Source organism: Desmodus rotundus, chromosome 8 (genome assembly GCF_022682495.2).
Source record: "Desmodus rotundus isolate HL8 chromosome 8, HLdesRot8A.1, whole genome shotgun sequence".
Lineage (NCBI taxonomy): Eukaryota > Metazoa > Chordata > Mammalia > Chiroptera > Phyllostomidae > Desmodus > Desmodus rotundus.
Genome location: NC_071394.1, coordinates 2059193 through 2083346, shown reverse-complemented (window position 1 = coordinate 2083346; position 24154 = coordinate 2059193). Strand labels below are relative to the sequence as shown.

The 24154-nt window shown below is 56.0% G+C and overlaps 1 protein-coding gene across 11 annotated transcripts in view; it reads right to left on the bottom strand.

The window, feature by feature from the left end:
- PTK2 (protein tyrosine kinase 2) overlaps nt 1-24154 on the bottom strand; it is a 154672-nt gene that overhangs the window by 18581 nt on the left and 111937 nt on the right. For all 11 annotated transcript variants that reach the window (XR_008427515.2, XM_053930016.1, XM_053930017.1 and 8 more), the window contains 5 exons: nt 23182-23271; nt 20376-20580; nt 7045-7156; nt 2166-2252; nt 81-218 (listed from right to left, as the gene is read on the bottom strand). Coding sequence is in view for 10 of the 11 variants with exons in the window: in XM_053930016.1 (XP_053785991.1) it covers nt 81-218; nt 2166-2252; nt 7045-7156; nt 20376-20580; nt 23182-23271 (632 nt within the window). In the remaining variant the exon portion in view is untranslated. The remainder of the gene's footprint in view (nt 1-80; nt 219-2165; nt 2253-7044; nt 7157-20375; nt 20581-23181; nt 23272-24154) is intronic.

Genomic DNA, 24154 nt, shown 5'->3' with positions numbered 1-24154 from the left:
CATCAAGCGCAGGACTGAGAGACACCGGTACCTTGGGCCTGGTCAGTAAACACACTGAAGCCCAGCGACACCCAGTTTACCTCCACGCCGGGCTGCCACATAGGGGTCTCCTGCGGTCTGTGATTCCAGGAGTCTGTCTGGTCCAGCAGAGACGCCTGCCCTGGGTACATGCTTCCAGCCATGGGTGGGACGCCATGCGAGCCAGGGTAGCCAGAGACCTGCGGACAGGTGAGCGCCAGGTCACGATCTGCTACGGCAGGTTCTGCACAGCTCTGCTTTCCCCATGGAGGGAGGTGACTAAGATGACAGAGACGTAATGGCCCCAACGATGGTCACATGCCCCTGGCACTTGTGACTGTGGCACCTGACATGGCAAAGGGACCTCACAGACGGAGTCTAAATGAGGAATCCTGACATGGGAGATGACCCTGGACTACCTGAGTGGACCCGACATGACCACAAGGTCCCTCATAAAGTGCAAGAGGGGAGCAGGAGGGGCGGGGGGAGACGTGACTACTGAAGGCCCATCAGAGAGAGCCAGCACTGAGTGCGGGCTTGAAGACGGAGGAGGCAGGGGGCGAGCCCAGAAATGCGGGTGGTCCGTGGGGATTCTCCTCAGGAGCTGCGTTAGACACTAACACACACGTGCCCTGGACGGAGGTCGCCCACTGTGGAGCCTCACACTTACCACATGCCAGGGGTGAAAGCAGCAGGAGACCACACACGCGGCGGCATCCCACGCTGCTCTGGAACCCCGCCCTGTCCAGCCTCCCAGATAACCCCCCAAACGTCGGCCCCCAGAGGAGTGATGGCTGGTGGGAGAGAGGTCTATCCCCAAGAGCTAACAGTGATGACAAAGCCAGACAGGAGCCAGGCACTTGGACGTGGAGGAAAGCACCCGGCAGAGGTACCCACAAGGCCTTTCTCTATGCAGCCCCGGCCCTGGGGAGGGGAGACGGAGCCGGACCCCCGCGCCTGTTCCCAGGACGCACTGGGCAGGTACGGAGGGCCTAGCTGGCCATCAGTCTTTAATGAGATGCAGAGCAGCCAGGCAGAGCCACACACCCTGCAGCAGAGGCTGTGTGACCAGGAGGTCTCCAGGCACTGATTTAGGCCAAAGCTCCGCCCTGACAACACAGGAGTCAATAAACTGCCACAAAGAGTGGCAAAGAGTTCTTCTCACAGTTTACTGGAATGGAAATACTTAATAATAAAAAATTCTGCTAAACATAAAATGCTACACCACTTCTATATTTGGTCAGAAAAGACATATTACTGCCAAAGAACTTTTAGGAATTTTCACCACAAAGAGATTTCAAGCGATCCAAAGCAGCTTCCTGCGGAACTGCAGCCCAGGACAAGACCCCAAGCGCACTTTGGGCTGAAAAGGAACGTGGTGTCCCCCCAGGCAGTGTCCTGCAGTTGACCCCACTCACAGGATATGCGGAGTGAGTGCTGCAATTGGTTCACTGAGCTCCTCTCTCCACCCTGTTCTAGGCACTTCAGATACCACGAACCACCAGCCCCAGAGCCCCGGGACAAGAAAGGGCCATGCACAGCACCCACCCCAGGGTGAGGCCCCGCCAGGCCTGCGGGGACCCAGGGCTTTCGCCTTCTGTGCTGCCATGCTCTCTCTCAGTGAGGCTGGTGCGTGGCTCCTGCTCAGCCCCCGCCGGGCTCTGACGTCCTGTGCCTCAGGAAGCTGATGCCCGCCCTCAGGAACAGGGCCGGACGGTCACTGGCCTGGATCTGGCCCTGCTCTCTTAGGCACTACCGTTTCCACGCTGCAGGGTCACCATCTGTCAGGCTGACACCTACGCTCGTCCCTGCAGCGTCTAGTCTGGCTTCGAGGTACTTCTGAACCGTTTTCTTGGCTTCCAGGGGCACTGACCCACTGCACATCCCCGCTGCGGAGTATGTGCCCACTGCGTCCTGCACTGGACCAGAGCAGGAGGAAGAGCGCAGGCCTGAGAGCCGGGGACCATGGGACACTCTCCCAGCTGCTTTCCTCCGCACGCAGGTGTTGGCCCCACGCTCCCTTACACCTCACCAGGCTGACTGCCTCCTAGCTTCCTCCTAGCTTCCTGCCGTGCTCACAAGCACACCAGCACGCGCACACACACAGCATGCCTCCCCACCCCGGCCGTGTGGAAGGACCAGCGTACCTGGTAATGGTTGGTCTGTGCCGTGTGCTGCGGGCTCGGGTAGAAGCCTTCGCTGGACCGCGGGCTCGGATAGCCAGGCCTGCTGGGCTGCGGAGAGATCGACAGGGCGTCACCTGAAGGAGCATTCCGATTATCGTGGTAAATCTACATTTTACTGAAAATAACAGAAAATGATCTCTCTCTAAAAGAGCTAGTTGGAAAGAATGCTGAAGGGTACCAAGACATTTCAGTGGGGTTAGAAACCGTCTTTCCCACCAACGATGCTGGGCAATCAAATACCCACACGTGAAAAAATGAAGTCGGACGCCTTCCCCACAATACGCACAAAAGTTAGCCCCAAGTGCAGCACAGGTCTGGGCACAGGGCTGTCGTGGTAAGAGAGAACTAACACAGGCCAGGGCTTCCCGAGAATGGCTTCCAGGGAGGCATCGCAGTGTCGCCTGCTCCCGAGTGCTGCAGTTTTGCAGGGCCACTGCACCTCTCCGCAAAGACAGAGACGGGCGTGAACATGCCGAGCACACTGGGCTGTGGAGGGGGTTTGTTGGTGCCCTCCGGCCAGAGGAGAGGGGAGGGAAAACAGGGGCATCCCAGGCCAGTGGTCCTCCGCGGATGGCGGTGCTCCTGGTGGCCCTTGGGCATCTGAGAGGGGGCTTCCAGCCAGGAAGGCAGCACGCGGGGTGGCAGGCAGGCAGGACCTTGGCACTGCTGCATGCCTCTCTGAGCCGCACATGGGAACTGCCACCACCAAGTCCTGGAGGCGGAACCTAGGGCCAACTTCGTTTGACATGTGAACACAGCGCATTACGTAGTGTATCAGACACTGAGCATTCCGGAATAGCAACTGCTGTGCACACGACGGACAATTTCACTGTGCTTCATCCGAACTTCACCATTTTTCGTCATTCTAGAAAATCACATCACTGAGATCCCGGAGACGACACCCCGTGGTGGCTGTGGGGCTGGGTGTGTGGCTGTCACACCACAGTGAGGCCACACGCAGGAGCACGGCCCTGGCTGTGTTCACGCCCCTCAGGACCCTTGCACCCGCACACATTATGCAGGTGGGCGCACGGTGTTACCCCAGTGACTTTGACCTCTGTTGTGTCATTAGCAGGCCCCTGGCGAAGGTGCATTGTGAAGTCATCACATCGTTGAATTATACCTGTGTTTCGGGTTAGGAAATGGGACATTATCAATTTTGTTTTATATAAATGGGGTGCTGGGCCCGAGACAGCTACTCTCAAATGTTTATTTTCAGGATCGCATTACATTCTCGAACATTACCAAGGATCCCAAGAGCTTTTATCTGGAATATACCTACCAACACTCATATTAGAAATTAAATCAGACACCGAAAAATAACAAACTAGTCATGTGCTTTAAAAAACACTATTGTTTTCAAAAAGAAAAAAAGAGAAGAGAAGCCGGTGAGGGTCCGGCCTTTGCCACCCTGGCATGCTCTCACGCTGGCTCTGCCCCCGGCTGCGGGGCTGGGCTCCTGCACGGAGCACAGCGATCTAGCCACTCACAGCTGTGCAGGTGGAAAGGGGGGCAACTTAATGGTTTCTTGGCATAGCTGCGGACACTGCTTTGTGGTAACACAGCCAAGCTCAGCAGTGGCAGTTTCTGAAAGCTGACTTGCCATGTGGAATCAGAAACCGCACGGTTATCCCTTCTATGGACGCCCCACTCTCTCCTGGACTGTGAACGGACCTTTCAGCCGCGCAACTGGCTGACACCTTGCATTCTTCATCTGGAAATGGTGATCTTTCCAGTGCTGACACATTTCAGTGTACGGTGTGAAAAACCACCACACTTGTGACTATCACCCTGAGCTCAACAGAAAAGTCCAAGAATTGGAAAACTATCAAGGTGATGGATATAAGCTTTTCAAAATTCAAATTTTGGGTTGAAAGTGCATATTTGATTACTGGCAACAAACACTACCAGCTGTTCTCCTTGATGAGACAGCCTTCCTTGTCTCTTTCTTGTTTGAGAAAGCCTCTACCCAATAGGCAGCTGTGAACCACCACGGCACAGCTGCCAGCTCTGCTCTACAGTGACACTGGTCTTCCGGCCATAGCCCGGCCGCCCCCAGTGCCTTCCCTAGACATGCCATGGTGTCTGGGTGCGGCACAGGGCCGTGCGTGGACTTCCTGCTTCTTTCATCGAGGTCACTCAGGCAGACTGGCCTCTTTCCCTCCCTGTGTGAGGGTGGGGCTTGAGCGGCCAGTGAAGTCTGTGTAGCTGCCCGATCTGTGTGTCCAGGTGACAGCACTTCCTCCACCGCCACACCTGCCACATGGCTGCAGATGTCAGTAGCCCACAAGGCCAAGGGCTTCTTAACATGTTCAAAGCCCCTCTGAAAGGGGCTTTGACCTCAGGGTGCCCCTGGCCCCCAGCCCCAGTGGTGACACTGCAGAAACTGCCCTCTGGAGGTGTTTTCACCCCGAGGCTCTGTGGGGACCTGCAAGACCACCTGCAGGAGCGAGCGAGCCCCAAAGGGAATGCTGCCTGCCCTGGGCTCTTCTCGGGCACAGGTCTGCGAGTTACTTGTGCGGAAAAACTGGTGACAAGACCAGTCACCTATTTTTAATAATCAGCTCCGAGGTTATTACGTTTTCGCCAAAAAGTAATTGTGATTAAGCTCTTAATTTAGAATCTTAAGTGGGTGAGAAGAAAAGACTCCCCTTTAAAAGACAAACCAGGCTACACTACAAACTTTACTCAGCACGCAAACGTCCCCACCAAAGGCGGAGAGCCTACATGGACCGCAGGTGTCGCATCAGAGCCGCACTGCCCGCAGGCAGTGGAGGCGGACAGGGAGAAGGCCCACCTCGCCACAGAGGGGATGGCCGCCGGCCACCCTGGACACACAGGTGCGCTTCCACCTCAGCGCCGTGGCCGGGACGGCAGGACGGACCCTGATGCAGAGTCAGAAGCGAGCGCAGGCCGGGCCCCGAGGGCGAGGAGTTCGCAGCCCGCCTGCCGGTCCCCCCCCAGCACCGGCATATGGACCGCGGTGACGGCGCTCTAGCTGCTACAACTTCCGTCCAGCTCTGCTGAGCTCTGTCTCGAAGGGTCAGGGAACGAACATTTTCTTCTTTGGGGCTCACGGTAACTGGACTTGTCAACTGTCTGCGCGGGTGACACCGGCCACAGCCCTCACAAACGAAGGGGCATCAGTTCCCTTTGAACTTTAATGACTGGAACAGGCAGGGGGCTCAGCTGGCTGACACGGGTTCTGACCCTGTAGGGCAGAACAATCTCCCATTATAGAAAAGAATCTAAAACACATGCTTTGAAAATACCTCAAAAAAAAAAGTGGGACATTTACAAAGGTAAGCAGCACTCCCCTGTCTGCTCTGAAACAAAACAAGAACAGCCTACGCACCTCCCCCCATGAACCTCACGCTGCGGCTTCCAGAGCTCAGGGGGACGGAAGCTGCGGAAAGCCCAGCAGCTGGCACATGGAGGGGTGTCGGGATGGAGAAGGCCCTGCCTCGCTGTGGGCTGGGGTCTGCAGGGCTTGGTGCCCACCGCTGAGACTGAACAAAGGGCCGAGGGTGCCCCCACGGGGAGAGCAGAGCCCCCTTTTCTCAGAGGAGGAGAGCGTGGCTGGTGGGACAGAGCCCGAGGGGAGCTTGGAGCCCCACCCCGCCCCCCGCACAGCTGCTGAAGCCAGCACGTGTGCACGCGGGGGGGGGGGTGCGCCTCAGGAGCTGGGCGGGGGGCTCACAGCCGTTCTGCGGATGAGGAGGGACTTCTCGTGACCATGGCTCCATCACTAACTCACTCAAAGCGATGCCCAGCGGATGGGTGACGTGGCCTGGGGGCCCTTCCCGGCCTGGGGTCTCCCCTTTGTCGAGGAGGCTGGACTATGGAACCCTCCCCCTGAAAGTCTGAAAAACGGTGGCAGTCCCCTGTCCTCACGTGAGTGGGACAAACTCACCGTCACACAATGCGGAACGCTGACCGAGAAAGGAGAAGCTCGCAGGCACCGCAATGAAAACCACAGGTGGAACATCCAAAGGGCACTTTGGACTGACATTTTGGAACATTTTCAAAAGGAAAGTGAAGTAAAGAATTGTCAAAGAGTCTTAATGTATTTTACGCAATCATGTATCAAAAATAGCAAGAAATTATTAATCGCAAAAAAGCCCACTATCTATTTACTTCCCAGAAAATGCTCTGAGCTGCATTACCCATGGCAATTTCTCAGCCTGTGTGAGAAAATGCCATGCCCTCGGAAGCGAAAGGTGCGTAAAGAATTCTTCGTCTAAGGACGGGTGGAGGGCCGGCTCCATGCAAACCCTGGCACAGAGTGACGGGCAGTGGGCGGAGGAACAGAGGCAGGTGTGAAGGGAGCCAGCAGGCAAGGCCTGAGGATGCTGCCGGCTCCCACACCAACACCCCCGCCCGCAGCCGCAGGCAAGGAAGAGGCTCTAACAAAAACCAAAGCAAATGCAAAAGAACAGGGTCAGGTGGGATCTGACTCATTTTGAAACAAAGCAAAATGGAAAGCAGTCATGGCCTAGTTCTGGTCCTCCTATTTTAACCTTGACTTGACCTTAGGGAGATCCCTGATAACCAACAAAGGAAAAGCTGCCTCAGGCTCAGTCCCCCGGGCTCAGCCTGCCGCTGTGGGGGAGGGGAGGGAGGGGACCAGAGACCAGGAGGAGCATTTTAAGATCATATCAACGGAGTCCAATCACTCTGGGTCTAAAACAGCCCACAGCTGAAGTGCAAAGTGGGAAAACAGTACACAGAGGGTTCCAGCAGAGGGGCACACAAGAACCCAGAGTTGGAGCTGGCCCATCATGCCCAGAACCAGAAGCCCCAGGGGGAGGGGTGCCGGCCGGGGCGGGGCCTCCACTACCTTGGGTGGCGCTTCGTCGGACCCGCCGGAGTCCCAGGACACCGCGACCTGCCGTCTGGACTCCATCCGTAGGCGCTCTTCGTGCTGCAGCTTCTCCTCCGCCAGGACCGTGCTAGAGAGACAACACATGGTCTCAGGGGCCCCGCTGGGGCAGCGGCACACGCCAGACCCCCAAACCCTGGAGGGGGACAGGATGACTCTTCACAAGAGGACAGGAGAGGAGCTGGGTCCAGGCAGCAGGCTCGGCAGCAGCCCAGGCACAGGTCAGAGGACAGCTGTAAGACCAGCGGAAGTCCCGGGACATCAAAGGTGTGCCCGGGCAGGTTTGTGCCCACGTGTGCTTGGAGTGGAGCGCAGCCACCCGGGGCGCCCCGCCCGGCACAGACGCGTCCCAGGACAGACTCCTCATGGCTGCGTGGGGCAGCTCAGCCCTCTGGCTAACCACCTCCCTAAGTCACGTCTTCCTGCTTTCATCCCCCCAAGCGCTCTCTCTGCTCAGGACATATGGAAACGTGCAGCAGTACCCACTCTGTCTCTGGATGCCCTGGCTGCTTCCAGCGGCAGCTCGTGGGCAGCAGCGCTCCACTTACCACCGCTCGACTACTCAGGGGCTGCTGCACCCCACACGCCTCCGTGCCAGCTGGGCGGCGTCCCGGGCCTGGCTGTCAGCCACCCAGAAACTACCCCGAAGGCCGCCCAGCTAGCCTCTGCTCACTCCCACGGCGCTCGGACCCCAGACTCAGCGGCAGCAGGGCCTGGACACTCTGTCCCACTGGGGCAGCCGGCTCCTTCCCACACGCCTGCAGTCTGAGCTCTGAGGAGGAAGCCCGTCCAGTGCTGAGCCTCCTGGCGGAGCCCAATGAATAACCACCCAGAATTACTCATGGGAGTGAGGTCAGCGGCAGCGCACCCGTTCTAATCTGGGAATGTGCTCGGCTGTTTCCAGCAGATGTGCCTGCCTGACCAGAGGCCAGGGCGAGCGCTCCCACAGCCCAGCTCCCACAGCCACAGGACGGCTGGGCCGGGAGACGACAGTCGCTGAACTCACTTCACAACCGCGCTGAGTCAGCAAACCAGCTCTGGAGATTCAGGCCTCTTTCTTTTTTTAAAGGAAAGGGGAAGCTTCCCGTCTTAGTGAAAGATAGCGCCCCTCCCCAAAACAGGAGTGGGGTTTTCTTCATGCTCCAGTGAGACGATCGTGATGAGAAACAACTCAGGACTCTCAATGGCACCTAAGAACGCAGTGCATCCCCCACACCCCCCTCCCGAGGGCGAGGCACCCGCGCTGCCAGCGCTGCCAGCCCCTGGGCCCGGGCCAGCTGCAGCTCTTGTTGGGGTGCTTGGGAATGTCTGCTTGCTTGACGCTAGGCTGAGGCGGCTACTTGCCAGCCACCCGCACAGGCAGGGACAGCACAGCGCACCCCCCCACCCCCAGCCTGAGTTGCATAACTCCTGATGGTGAGCCTATGACTACCCTGCAATCAGCGAGAAGGTCCACTGCCCATGGACCTGGCCTGTCCCCTCCAGCCATGAGCGGAGTCCAGCCTGGGAGCCAGCCCTGCAGGAGCTGGCCCTGGTCTGGACTTTTCAGGGCCCTCTCTCAACACCTGACCACCAAAATAAAGAGCGGAACCTAAGCCAGAGTTCCCAAACACTGCAGTCTAAAACCACTGAGACGTCCACAAAAGTCAAGGGGACAAAAGTCAAGTGAAAAAGCCCTCTCATGCCCCCCTGCAAACAGCGAGCACCCAGGCAAGCCGCGACTGAGCCCCACACGGCACACTCTAAGGCGGCAGGGCCTCCTCTGTGAACAGGCCCCCCCGGGGCAATGCAGCGCTCATGGGTTGTCTTGCAAAGGGGTCTACCTTGGCCTCAAGGTCACTGTGCTCCACAAGACCCTCCACAGAGGGCATGTGAGGGGCTGGGCCGCTGCTGGGCTTTCCCCTGGGCCCTGGTCCTGCACTGCTGTCCACTCCTGCATATCCGCCCCCCTCGTCCACCCCAACCTGTGTGGACGCTTGGCTTCCCCGCACGCCACCCTTGGCCCTACTGCTCTCGTCAGCTGTGTGGCATCTGCGTGGCATCTGCATACAGGCACTTCGACACTTCCTCTACTGAACAGGCCCCAAAGAACCCCAAAGAACGCAGTGATAACCAGGGATCGAGTTCCTTCCATCTCAGCATGCCATTCTCACACCAAAAATAACACGGCAAGATGCTTCCAAGAAACCGTAACTCGCTGCTCAGAGTGGTCAGGAACACAACGAACTCAAAGCCTGTCGTCCCTGTTCACAACGGGAAGCCTACTCCATCGACTGAGTAAGGGACGGACACATTTCCGAACTGTTCTCTTTCCAGCTGCTGGAGACCTCAGAGCAATAAACTAGAATGTGCAGAGTGTCAAGGAGGTCAGATTTAAACATACTTTCCCAAACCACAATATTTTTAGCAGCAATACATTCCATTTGAAGCTCTGGGCTGCCTAGTGTGGCCTGGCAAGGAGCCCCTGCTCTTCTCGGGATGGCACTTCTCAGTCCCAGACCCGCAGGCAGATGGAGCAGCAAGCGCTGAGTCCTCACTAGCAAACACCAGGACACACGACAGCCTCGTCCTTGTGGGTGCACGGGGCCTGTCCAGGAAGGGAACCGTGACGAGGAGAAGGGAGCACTTCATTTACTGTCGGTTTTATTTTTCATTTCCCTAGCTTTAACAGAAGAAGTCATCCGAGAAGTCAACTCAGGGTGAAAGAGCATACAAAGCCCTAAGGCTGCTCTAACGTTCTCCCTTGGTCTGCGGGCAGCCCTTCCTGGGAAACCCCGGCTCGCAGCCTGGCGAGCGAGTGGCGTGGCCATGTTGAATTTACATTCTGGAGCAACACAATGTAATCCCACTTGTAAGGTGTTTTCATGGAGAGCAACACAGTGATCTCACAGGTCCCTTGTTCCCAGGACCGAGCTTGGATAGGAAAACGAGCCTCCAGCTCAGGCGGAGGTCAGAGGGGAGAAGGGCCACGAGGGTCCCAGGGGCAGGGCTCGGTGAGGGGCGTGACTGCGGCAGTCTGGCCTGGCTCACCTCGTGCCCCCACTTGTCTGTGAGGACGCCGTTGTCCTACCCTGGGTCGGACGGGGAACAAAGCGTGTGAGGGGACAGGACACTCAAGCAAACGAGAGTGAGCTCTGCACTCTCAACTGCCGTACGCACTGCTGGAAAAGACAAGGTCTCCACCTACATCACTTCTGCAGTGACTTTCCTGAGAGTAACTATACTGCTATTCTTTTTTTTTGAAACTAAAACACACTTTTTCTTTTAAATATAACGCTTGGAAAATTTTTGGAAAGACTGGACTTTGATACCTTCATCATAATTTTATGGTGACATCACAACATTTGCTTTGGACCTAAAAATCGGTCTGGTCCATAGCTAGTTGGGCTCACCTGGAAAACATCCAGAGAAACAGAAAGGAATTGGAAGGGAAAAAAGCCAGGAGGGAAAGGGCTTGTTTTGGCAAGTTCATGGGAATCTCAGTTTTGAAACATGATCTCTCACGATTACCCAGCATTGCCTCACCACAAAGGAATGGGAGTGACCTTTCAACAACAGCACAGAAACCGGGTCCGTGCAGAGAACAAGGCGGGGACTGGAGGTGTGTGGAACTGGCTGCCCAGTGCTCAGGGCCACAGCCATGTGACAGGGCGCACCCCTGCCGCCTCCTGCGACCACCTGGCTGAGCGGGCTGAGCACTCAGTGTCATAAACACGCCAAAACCACTTCCCCCTTTGCTCACCACGCATCTGAGACTGTGGGAAATAGTGCACGTCATTAAAATTATTAAAAAAGCAATTTCTACTAAAATCTTACTTTCAGATGGTGACCTCTTTGTATTTCTGCTTCAAGTAGCTCCTACGTGACCACCTCCTGCAGGCAGCAACTGTGGGCCCAGGAAACGGCTCTGCGAGGGCTGGAGAGCCGCCCACAGCAGCCTGAGTCTGGGGGTGCTGAGACTAGAAGAGGGCAATGGCATGGGGGGGCACATCCTGATGGCCAGCAGGCAGCAGCAGGCCCCAGTCTCGCTGGTTTGAAGAACTAGCACCTATGTGTGAGTCACCACAAGTAGTGGGAAATGAGGGGGGACACCCACCCAGGAACAAGAGAGACGAAGACAGGGTTCCTCCAATCCAAGTATAAATTCTGCCCAAATCACCAGCTGACCCGGAGGCAGGCACATAGAAGTCAGGTTCCAAGAAGCCCAGCTCAGGCGAACAGAGCTGATCTGAACCATGATGTTGCCCACCGCATGGAGAGAGTGTTTGCCATATGAGACCAGCCAAGTGAACCAACTACCTGCTAAATTCAACCAGCCAGCCAAACAGCCAGCCAACCACTCTTTAGTGGAATATAACTGAATCCAGGGTCACAATGTCCAGGATGATCTAAAATTACTCTATTAAAAAAAAAAAGGCATGAAAACGTGATCCACTCTCAAGAGGGGAAAAAGTCTAAAGGTGGCTGACTCCGAAGGTGACTCAGGAGTTGGAATTAGCAGGCAAGGGTTTTAAAGAGTTGCTATGTTTAAGAAAATAAGGAAAAAATTGTTTGTAATTAGTGAAAGGATAAAAAATGTCAGCAATGAAATAGAAACTGTAAAAAGGAGCCCAATAAAACCCACAACATCTGAAACTGAATCTCTACAGCACAGAGGCACACACCAGGCACACACCAGGCCCACGGGCCAAATCCAGCCCGCCGCCTCATTCCACCCGCCCGGCACCTCGTTCTATCCAGCAGCGCCGAGCTCTCACTATCTCACATCTATGCAGGCCTACAATTACACTCAGCCCTTTGAAGGCAACTGTGAGGCTGCTGTGGCCCTGGTGAAAATGAGCTGGACAGCCCTGCTCTATGGGATTGAATAGCTGGCAGCGTGGAGATGACAGAAAAGCCAGGAGACTTGAAGATAACCCTGAAGAGCTCAATCAAAAGGCTTAACATACAAGGAACCGAAGTTTTAGAAGAGAGAAAATCGAGCAGGAAAAAAATACCTAAACATATATATAGGTCAAAAACATATTTACAGATTCAAGAGGTTCAGTGAACCTGCCCTGGCTGGTGTGGCTCAGTGGACTGAGCGCTGGTCTGCAAACCAAAGAGTCACTGGTTCAATTCCCAGTCAGGGCACAGCCCTGGGTTGCAGCCCAGGTCCCCAGTTGGGGCCATGTGAGAGGCAACCACACATTGATGTTTCTCTCCCTCTCTTTCTCCCTCCCTTCCCCTCTCTCTAAAAAGAAATAAAATATTTTTTAAAACAATAAAAAATACTATGAAAAGAGGTTCAAGTATGATTAATACAAATAAAACCACACCTAAGCACATCTTAAACTGCAGAAATCTGAAGCAAAAGAGAAAATCGTGGCAGCCAAAAAAATGCGGACTGCATACAGAGAAACAATGACATGAAAGGCCAGTGCCTTCTTGAACGAAGTAACAGGGGTCAGAGGCTAGTACAAGGACCATTTAAGTACGGAGAGGAACCCCCCATCATCACCTTGGAATCTGCAGATCCAGTGAAATCTGGCACAATTCCTTTCCCACTGAAAACACCGGGTGGGCTCACCGCACCACACCCGGCTCACAGGAGGAGCTGAGGAAGGCCTCTGGTACCGGGAAGGCAGACGGAGACCGGTCTTTAGGAAAGACTGGAGTGCTGCATGGGGTTAGCTACGAAAGATCCCCCTACTGTCCCTAAAACACTACTGGAAACAAAACACATCACTGACACACAGGGATGCAACCCACACCACTGAGGGCACGAAGGGCTGGAGGTGCAGGCTACACCTAAGTGAAGTAGACTGAAAAGCTGCACGGGGATGCTGTAAGCCCAAGGCCAACCACAGAAATGCAGGGAAAGTGCAGGGTTATGAGAGACAGGTGTGGAAGGAAGCTGGGAGCTTCAAGCCCAAGCCCAAAGCGGGTGGTGTGAGCCCAGGGCCCCTGGTCCCCCCACCCCCGCCCCCGCCCCTTGAGGCTGTAGGTGCTCGAGGGTTTGTAAGGGACCCGGAGCCAGCACTCGTCCCCCCGCCCCCACCAGTTCCCACCACCAGGCACACTTCTCTGTCCCACTGTGTGCTGAAGGGGGCAGGGACCACTGAGACCGCCGGTCCTCCACTGTCCAGGGAGAAGGGAGATGTTCCTGTCTGCTCCACTCTTCCCTGATGCCTCCAGGGATGATGACCCTGAAGACAAAGGTCAGCAAAGAGGAATGAAGAACAACTGGAGTGAAAACCAGAGAGATCATAAAAATGGTAACAGACAAAACGGAAGGGGAGGATTATAGGAGCCGCTGGCACAGGCTGAGGACATCACTGGGGGTTCTGGGGGCAGCGCAGACTGTAAAGAGGGAAGGTAGGTGCCATAGTGGAGTGAGCCGAGGGAGCGGGTGAGTGAAGCACAGCAGGGAGGGCAGGCGGGGGCCCTGCAGCTAGAAGGGGCCAGATCCCAGGTCTGGGGTCCGCACTGCCAGCTGCACGATCCGGGGCAATCACAGGGCTTTCGGAGCCTTGGGCTCTGCAAGAGAAAAGGGCAAACGAGGCGATGCGTGGGAAAACGCTCTGTGAAGCCACCCAAGCATAAAGGGCTGCTGTTTATGAAACGCAAGTTCGATCCCACTGCAAACGTGCTGGCTTCACACAAGACCGAGTCACAGAGGTGTAGCTACAGGAGCTGCACACACAGAGCTTCAGCCTGTGGCCAAAACCAGCGAGGGAGACCTAGCCTCAGACAAGACACAATTTAAACTTCACACTGAATTCCTATTAAATTTGGACCTGCTGTCTACTTTTTATTACTGGCAAGGCAAAGGACCAAAAACAAAAACAGCAGCCTCGAAGTTCAGGTGGTGTGAGCGTTTTAAGATGCGCTCCGGGAAAAGGGAGACTGCTCGTGTGGATGTTACCGACCCGACAGGACAGTGGCGAGAAGGGAAACGCTGCCAGGACAACTGAGGACAGGTCCATGCTCCACCTTTGAAAGGAACTTTGGAAGCAAACTCAAAACCACTTAAAAAAGACAAATGGCGAAGAAGTACAAATAACCTCACGTCACTAACCAGGCCTGAAGCCTTTATTTCAGAGTTCATATTTCACAATAAATAAAGCGTGAAAAAGGATTTTTAAAAACTTGCATAAGATGCTGTTGACATATGAAACATTTTAAATCCATGTCTCCATAAGAGCTCTATAAAATGTCTAAAAGATGTGCTTTGTATTCTGGCATCTGGGGAACAACAGCTAGCACCATTAAATTCAAACAGTGAGATTTCTGAAAACGGTAACTGGTAATTCCCTGGGTCCCTCTGGCCCTCTGGGAGAAGCTTGGTCATCACTGCTGCCACCAGCGCAGCTCTCAGTGTGCGCCCACAGAGCTGCGCACACCGGGTGGCAGAGGGTGTCATGCAGTCCTGGCAGTGGGACGGAGTTGGGGCGTGGGACGCTGCCCTTCCAAGGAGGCTATGCCACTGGGCCAAGGCCACAGAGCCTTTGAAACGAGAACCTGAGCACAGCAATGCACAGAGCCCCAGACACTGGCTTGGAGTCCCCACACTTGAGTGTGCTGTGCACTTGCCCTGGTGCAGGGGCACACACACACTATTCCCTCCGAAGGTGCAGCTGGCCCAAGCCGGCAGCCTCACAGCTCCACTGAAGTACAGGTGTGCTCCGAGGTGCTGTGTAACTTCACTGGGGTACCACCACACTAAGATGGAATATGAAAAAATTGTATCAATTTGTGGCTGTAGCAGCTCCAGGTGACAGCCCTTACCAAACAGACCTCTCCAAGGCCAGCTCTGTGTGAGACAATTAAGAAGCAAACATGACAACATGAAGTTAAAACGACAAATACACCCTCCCTCACCCCCAAACTGCAGACAAGGCTATGTGTCGTGTACATGGGGTGCACCCACAGCAAGTAACGGCAGACCAGCTGCACACAGGCGTAGCTTGCTGCCAGCTTGCCTCCAGTCTCCTTGAGAGACTCAACCTCTTCAATAACTTCCAGAACTGCCCCCTCCCTATCTGGAATGCCAGAGGGACAGAGCAGCAAACCACAACACACTCGGGATGCGACAACAAAACTGGATTCCGAGTACACAGAGACTGTGTCCCCAGCAAGCCCTCGGGCGGGGCCCCATGCACACGCCAGCAGCGCTGCCCGGCTTTGGGGGGACCTTCTTGGGTGGACGCTCAAACAAATGTCCAGCCACAGGAATTCCTTGTCAAGTATGTCTTCTTCCTTTCTCTCTCTCTTTTTCAATGCTTTATTTATTTACTTATTTTAGAGACAGGAAGGGAGGGAGAAAGGGAGAGAAACGTCAGTGTGTGAGAGATACAGTGACTGGCTGCCTCTCACACGCCCCCAGCCGGGCACACGGCCAACAACTCAGCATGTGCCCTGACTGGGAACCAAACCCGTGCTCTTCGGTCCTCAGGCCGGTGCTCAATCCACTGAGCCACACCAGTGAGGGCCCTTTTCTCTCTGAACTGAAGAAAATAACAAACTGTCCCCGGTCCTGTCATTAAGACGGAGCACTTGATGATTTCAGCCACGTCTCCACTGTGGGGCAGAGCAAGAGAGCCGGCAGCTCGGGCCCTGAGCTCAGGTCTGCAGCCGACCCTCCCAGCCTCCATGTCCGCAAAGTGGGCCGGGAGGAAGCCACATGGGAAGATGTGCGGCACCGTGCCTGGCTGTGGAAGCGCTCCACAAACGCTGTTCAAACGTGACAACTAGTCAGCTCCCGGGAGTGCACGGAGGCTCGCACTAGCGAGCTTGGTGCTGGTTCTGAAGGCCTTCCCAAGGGCTCAGTGACAGCAGACCCACTCAGAACCACGGACTGCCCTCCAGGGCGGTACTTAACGAGGCCAGTGTTCTTTAGAATAGACAAGTTTGGGTAACTTGTGCACACACCACTTACATCCCCTGACCTAACCTTCCTACGGGAAAATGGCGGGCTGGGAATCAAGGGGTAACGCCAAAGGCTGAATAGAGCCGTGGCTGGGGAACGAGAGCGCTCACTCCCTGCTCGGAGCTCCCTGGCACACCCACACTGGTGCCGTTTGCTGAAGAATTGTGCACGGCTGACTCGGGGATGCGTACCTGCCAGACGCTCTCACTACCGTGCTCACACGCGAGTCCCAACACCCCAGACTGGAAAGTACCCCAGTCCCCACCACCTGTGGGCTGGGGTTGTCCCCAGTGACATGCTGAGCAGCATCACCCCCAGCAGGGACGTCGGTGCTGAAGGACACTGACGGGGAGCACAGAGACAGCAGGGCCACCACTCGAGAGCTGAGCCTGGGCCCTGGGGGGCTATGGGGGCATCTGGGCCTGGCAGCATCGTTTGCTCATCCTGACCGCTGGTGACACGGGTGCGCCCAGGTTGTGACAATCCAGTGAGCTGTCTAGCCCTTCGCACATTTGTATGTTCACGTCTTCATTAGAAAGAACAAAAAATACAAAAACCCTGGCATAAAACTTTTACATTGACCGTTTAATTTGCTGATTGTCTTCATTTGTCTGAAAAGGATTTAAGAAGCGACACAGGAACTTAACGTGCCTCCCTAAACTGAGACATGACCCACCGCGTTTTCACAGCAGCGCAGGTCCCACGGCCCACCCGCACCCTGGCAACAGCGCTGGGGAGCGCGACCACCCGGAGGGCTAGCGCTACAGCTGTCTGCCTCGGCGGGGTAGCTACCAAAAACGTAACTGCGTTTATCGGTGACTAAATCGCCTTTCCATTCCAAAGATGGCCAGTGCACTCAGCGGCCGCCAGTCACACGGCACAGAGCTGCGAGAGCGCGCGCCCAGAGAGGTGTTCGCTGCCCATCGCGGTGCAGCTTCCCGCTAAGGAAGTTCGCACACTGGACACGAGGCTGCCTGCAGGCCTGCCTCGTTCTGCCGTCTGCACGCGCTCACGCCCACGAGTGAGAAGGAGGGCGGAAGGAGGGCAGACGCTGAGTCACGGGACCCCACCCTGAGAGTGCGACCGGGGACCTGGTGAGCTCGCCCAACAAGACTCATCCTGAGCCGCTTCCTCAGCTGAGAGTGAAGGCACAGGCACAACCCAGAGGCAGGAGGAGCCCTGCAGAAGCCTGCCCTGCGTGCCTGTTTCCACTGAAAGCGGACAAGGAGGGTGGGGCTTGGGGAACACCTCCAGCTGCCCTGAGGTAAGGACTTTCCTACAGAAGCCTGCCCTGCGTGCCTGTTTCCACTGAAAGCGGACAAGGAGGGTGGGGCTTGGGGAACATCTCCAGCTGCCCTGAGGTAAGGACTTTCCAAAAGTTACTACTTGTTAGTATCTTAGATATAATAAAACATATGAAAAACTCAGTAAAAGAACCTACCCAATTATTATGATACACTTACATATAAGTGACCAAGCAAGCTACTACGTTATAAATTTTATTGGCCTGTTTGGTTAGCAATATCATACATGTTCAAATGTAGTTACGCTTCATTTCTGACTCGAACAACACAGAACACATTAATTCTCAACGGCCTGTGCTAATTTTGCACAGGAAGATGTCCATAAATTACAGTGTAGGCACATTACATTTATATTTACGTGTGTGTATGAAAAGAACCATACTTAGTTCTAAAGATTCATCTTGGAGAGTTTTTGGAACTCATGTAGGAATGGATCTTCAAGATAACGCTAACATCAGCCTGCACGCGCCGAGCCGTGAGCTCGGGGGGCTGTCCCAGCCCTCCCTGGCCCAGGCTCCTGGCCGGGGCGCGGGCGGCACCAAGGAGAGTAGGACGATCCCTGTCCTCAAGGAGCTTCAGTCTAGTAGGGGCTGAGACATACTAGACTGTGAGCTCCTCGAGGGCAGGAAAGGTGTTCTCGTCATCCTGCCCCGTGACCAGCACCAGGCTCAGCCATCGCAGCACTCAGCCTTCAGGGAGCTGAGCACAGATGCAGCCAGTGTGGCAGCGTGGGGTAACGTGACAAGAAGGATGAGTGCTCTGCAGACCCCGAGGGCGGAGGTGAGTGAGTGGGAAGTCAGGGGTGCCAGCACAGGGAGGGTCCAGGAGGACGGGGAGGGTCCAGGAGGACTGGCAGGGTCTCACGGGGTATGGAGGAGGCGGGCCAGGCCGGGAGGCAGGGCTGGCTCAGCCACCACGTGCATACAGGACAGAAGAGGCCTCGGCCCTGACAAAAGAAGCCCTGAATGTTGCTGTGGAAGCCCCCACCTCACAGGGAGCTCCAGGCACCCCCAGAAGCTGTTCTGAGCAGGGGGTCATGTCCCACAGCGGGGTTTCAGAAGATGGACGACTGAGTCCTGCCCAGCAGACGGGAGTCCCGAGTGGGTGGGAGGCACAGGGCTGGACACTGTGCAGCAAGGGGGCTCCAGCAGTGAGCTGGCGGGGCGGGTGAGGAAGCATCCGTGACCCCAGGATGGACATGAACACGAGGCGCCCCCGTCCCCTGCAGGGGGAGGGCCCGAGAGAAGAAAGGGACAGCTTTGCTCCAGGACGGACAGGATAGCAGGTGGCAATTTTAATGGTGGATGCAGCAGCTGTGAGAAAGGCACGGCACGGTGGCCAAAGGCAGTTGGCGGGGGAAGCAAAGCCCTGGGGAACTTCCGGGACCTAGGAGGGGACAGAGAGGAAGGGGGCACAGAGAGGAGGTCAGGTCACTGCCAGGAGCGAGGGGGTGGGGACAGAAGGTCAGGAGACCACATGTCAGGGAGGACTGGAAGGACGGACTCTGTCGGATGGTGAGGAGGATTGGGAGGAACAGAAGCATGTATGAGCGGAGAGAGAACTGACCCTGAAGAACGTGGGGCCGGGGGCAGGGCAGGAGGAAGTGAGCTCGGAACAGCTGCCTGGAGACACTGAAGATGAGTACTCGACAGCCAGGGCAGAGGTGGGCTCTGCACCCTGGAGGGGACCACCCGCACAGGAGAGCCAGAAGCTCGGACAGCAGGCCTCGTGGGCTACACGGTGGGACTACCTGCCTTACACTTGGGGCAGGACTGTGCTTTGTTCTCTGTTGAGAACCTAGCTTAGAAAAGTAGGCACTCAGCAGACGATGAATCTCCCAACTGGACAGACCCCACCCAAATGGGATGGATCTCCCATTTCCACCCATCGGCCGTAATCGCTCCTTCAAACAGTCCCCTCTGAGGGGACCTGTCTAGCAGGCTGAGTTACCGGAGAGGAGGTGAGACGAGGGGGAGCTGAGAGAGAGCTCGAGCCCTGGTGACAGGTGGGACCGTGTGAGCTCAGGGTCTTCTGGACCCTGAGAGTTGGCAAACTTTATGAAAAAAGACTAACTACAATAAAAAACAATCTCCCATAACATCAGGGAAGCCTCCTGTATCAAAGCAGGCGACGAGGCACCCTGTAACCCTGGCACGGGCTGGTTTTATGACGAAGCTCCCTATGCATGTGCGTTAAAATACCTTGTTTTAATCTCGACTCTCACTCAGCTCAGTGAGACAACTGTTTACGGAGAACCTGTTAGGTGCCTGGACCTCAGCTCCAGGGCTACCAAAGTGAGGAAGCTAGGGTGGGACCCATCGTGAGCTGGAGTCTGGCTGGGGACAAAGACAAGCACATGGAAACTGTCCGGGCTGGGGCAGGGCCGGCTCTGTGAGGATGCGGGAGGGACGCAGTTCACTCAGCAGTCCCTGTGTGTGTCCTCTGGGGCACAGAGCTGTCCAGCCTGACGCAGGAGCCTTTCAGAGGCAGCTGAGCAGCAGTGCGGACGTACTAGAACAACAGAAGTTCTGAAAAGGCACCGAGTGGCTGTCTCCTTGGAGGTAGGGTACAGTAGGGATGCTTCTTGCAGGAGGTGACATCCGACCTGGATTCTAAAGACCGAACAGGGTTCATGAGGGGCCACAGGTGGGGCAAGGCCTGTCTGGGAGAGGAGACAGCAAGAGGGGAGGTGGGGCGCTGCACTGGGAGGGTCACAGGTAGTTGGGCAGGGTGAGGCAGGGCCCAGCCAAGTGCCGGAGCAGAGGAGCTGTGTGGGACGATGGGGGACAGATGCGTAGGGGCTGCACGATGGCGGGTCCTGTACTCCATGCTAAGTCAGTTAGAAGTTAGGGGAGAGAGACTGCATCATAATTTGTAATTTGCTAAGATTTGAAGATACAATCTACTTAAGACTCCTGCAAAGTAATAAATAAGTGTGGATCAAGTTAAAAACGATGTTTGCCAACAAACAGGTCAGCCTCAGGCACACTGACAAAATGACTTTGGAGGCTGTGACTGCAGGGAGAAGCAGCAGAAGCTTGCCCCAGCCCGGCCCTCTCTCCCCCCACTCCTACCTGAGCTGAGCTTTGAGCTCAGTGAACCGGGGCCGCCTGCTGGGATCATAGGCCCAGCATTTCGTCATAAGGCTGTAGAGGGTGGGAGGGCAATTTGGAGGCATTGGCAATCTTTCCCCATTCTCAATTCGCCCGATCACATCATTGTTCTTCACTCCTTGAAAAGGCTTTACACCATGCATCAGTATCTCCCACATACATACACCTGCGAAACGGGATGAAAACAAACAAGTGAACTCAGCAGGCATCGCTTCCGAGTCGGCGCAAGCTTCGCCAGCGGGGTCTGGGCGGTCAGCCAAGCAGTGTGGCTTCGGGGAGCTCTGGTAAGGACAGCAGTGCTGACTTAGTGCCGTGTGCGCGTGAGTAACGGGCCAGTAACGCAAAGGAGAAACCGTAATTTCCTAGGAGGTTTTTCTCTCTGAAAGCCCTGGATTAGAAAGTGGCCCGCCAGCTGTAGGGATACTTCCTGGCTCCGAGAACAGTCCGGAAGCAGGGGGGTGAGTCTCAGGCCCACCCCCACATCAGCCCAAACTGCTGTGAGTGGAGCAGCTGGCCTGGGGCCTGTGGACAAAAGCCCTGAGTGGGAGCCCTACACCCTCAGGACATGCGGGGTCCCTGGAAAGCTGTCCCTCTCTCACTGGCCTGCCTGTCCTGGCCGAGGGGCACAAAGGTGCTGTGCCCTGGTTCAGCCACTCACTAGTCACCGTGTCAGGGACTTCTGGTGCACAAACTCCTCAAGCAACCTCAGAAAGTCTCCACGTCGCCTTCCCAGGCCACACACACTGCCAGTGTCGCTGGTCCGAAAGTGTGTGGACACTAACCTCTAAGACAAGCAAGAGAGCCAGACGCAACTCTGAGGACACCGACCCCTAGGGGTGACCAGGGAGCCCCAGCATAGGGGTGGGCTCTCGCCGGGCAGCACCGCCACCCTGGCCCCTGAGATCCCCAACCAGCCACAAAGACAACACATGCCTTTGCCCGTGCTGACCTCCCTGACTCGCCGCCCCCCCATTCCTTCTTCACAGACTCTCCTCCTCAAGAGGGCCCTGTGCGAGTGAGTTCCTCTAAAATGCTCTTCCCGGCTCTCCAGCGAATCCCGCCTCTGCTCTCCTGAAAGTGCGCAGGGCAGGTCTGCCGCCCTTGGGCGACAGCTGGGCCTTTCCTTCTGCATCTTCGTTCCTAAAACACCGTGTCTGCCAGCCTATTCTCACAGTGGTGCAAATCAGGTCCGGAAATCACCAAAGTCCAGTAATTTCCCAGTAAAACGTGCACGACAAAAACAAAGCTTTAGTTCTGCTCCTCTCAGCGGAAATGGCAGCGTCATCAGAAATCCCAACGCTAGGAGCTGCTCGGTGAGGCCGTGACACACTGTGGGCACCCTGCGTGGAGCGTGCGTGGCGCGTGCGTGGCGCCCCTGGGCCACACACCTCACGTCCCTTAAATACTGAGCTCTGTCCCACCTCAGACGCCACTGACTGTAACTCCCACCATCATTTCCTGTGACTGAAAAAGGGGGAGACGCTGCCAACAAAATCTCTTGGAGTAACTCTTACCCAAAAGCTCTTTTAACTCATGCAGACAAGAAAGTGACAGAAACAGAAACAGAAACAAGTAAGGCCCTCAGGCCTGCAGGCAGGCAGCCACAGAAAACCAGCCTCAGCCAGCCCAGGGGCCACCTGCCCCCCATCTGCCTCCCAGCCCCATCCCCGGGGAACTGAACTGGGAGCACAGGCCATCGGACTCTCTGAAGTAGGGAATTTCCTTGAGAGGCTGAGCGACTTGCTCCCCAGGTTGCACAGCTGACAGGTGAGGCCTTGGGACAGAAGCTGCCTGGCGGGGGGGCGGCGCTCCAGGGCACCCGATTGGGAGCAGCTGTGGCCCAGTCCACTGCAGAGCCCCTCCCTGCTCTTGTACCAGTTAGGACCCTAAATGGCTATGCAAATCAGCAGCAAGTAAACAGAAAGAAACAAGCACACTGACGTAAAGGAAGTCACTTTCGTTTACAGGAAAGTGTACAAACCACACTACTACTTGGAAGCAGCTCAAAAGCTAGCAGAGCAAAGACGCAGGTAAGACCACTCACACGACCTGTGTCAGAAAGTGCAGGAAGTGCAGAGACAGGGGGTTCTCTAGTGGGGACACCACCCCTGCTACACACAAGGCTTCAAGGGAGAGGGACATTTCGGGGCAACTGGAAGTCACACAGAACTTCCACTGGGGGAGGGGTGGAGGAAAAGGGTGGGGAATTTAGCGCCTGGGCCCTGGGCTGTGTGGGCACAGAGCCCCCCTCACACGTTATCTGGGAGGAGTCGCAGTGACCACAGCGGGAGGAGGAGGGTGGTGACATCAAAGAATAGTCACAGAGAATGAACGGTCAAACTCTGGAGCCTTGAGACAAGTCGGGGGGAGGGCGGATTCCAGGACACAGAGTGAAGCCCAGTCTCAGACCCGCGGGTGTGAGGCTCTCATAGAGCCAGATGGGCGGGCCCGCTGTCTGAAGGCCGCCCATGAGAGGGATGAGTGGGGTGGCAGAGAGGAGAGAGAAGGGTGCAGAGAGGCGCGCTCCAGCTTCGGGAAAGGGGAGAGAGGGAAGGGGAGTGAGAGAAGGGGGCGCAGGGGCGTGTCCCAGAGACCACACCGGGAAGCTGGGGCGTGCGGCCCCTGGCCTAGTGCCGCACCACCCAGATGGGGGCGTCTAACGATGGGGAGGCCGACCGCCTGGTGCTCCGGGGAGGCCAGGAGCGGCTCACTCAGCAGACTGCGGGAAACGTCATTAGGGAAGCACAAAACCTTTCAAAATACTCACCAAACATCCACACATCACTAGCTGAGGTAAAACGTCGAAAATTGATCGACTCTGGAGCCATCCATTTAATAGGCAATTTTCCTTTGGAAGCTAGAAGATTAATTTTACAAAGTGAATTTTCCTTGTTATCTACTGAAGAATCCAACAGTTACAGCTAGCTGAGATTTTTAGTATCAAAATAAAAAGCTTAAATATGTGACCCTTGGGACTTCTGTTCCTTTGGAAGAACTACTTTTCCTTTCACTGATGTGCAGAGGTTGCCAGAAGGGCGAGAGGTCACACTGGGTAGGGACGCAAACCCTGGTGTGCTCTCAGGGAGCGGTGGGAGCGGGAAGTGAGAGGGAGCCCACTGACTGGAGGCGGAGGCGTTGCTGCCACACAGCCGTGCAGGCCTCGCACCTGCCTACACAGGGCCCCCGCAGCCCCCAAGGGTGCCCGCGCTCTAGGGCGCCCCGCTCAGGACCAAGGGCCGATTCCCATTCGTGAGGCTGCCTCAGACTCTGAGCCCGGCGCCCAGGGAAACGGTGCCTGTGGTGCTTATCTCACGACGAGTGTGGCCTTAAACCCTGCAGACGACAAAGCTTGGCAGGGTCTGTCTTCAGACCAGGAGGTCCAGGCATCCGCAGTGAATGGCCTCAGTCCAGACGTCCTTCTGACAGCAGGCCTCTGATGACTGGTCCCAGGCGCCAGTCACACTGGGTCCCTTCAAATTTTTCCGCTGAACTTCAAGCACCTTCATGACAACCGAGCTCAGATCCTGTTTGATTCCTTCAAAACGAAGTGTGCTACACCTGTGCTTGGAGCTGACAATCCCCGAACCTTCAGCGGACTCCCCCGCCCTGCCCTCTCTGAGACCATGCTTGTGTGTGGCTGCCCACGGAATTGCAAAGGGGCGCACAGCCTCGGCCACCTGACTGCTCGGAGCTCAGCGCCTCACCGGGATTCTGGGGCTTGGGTTGGCTAGGGACTGAGC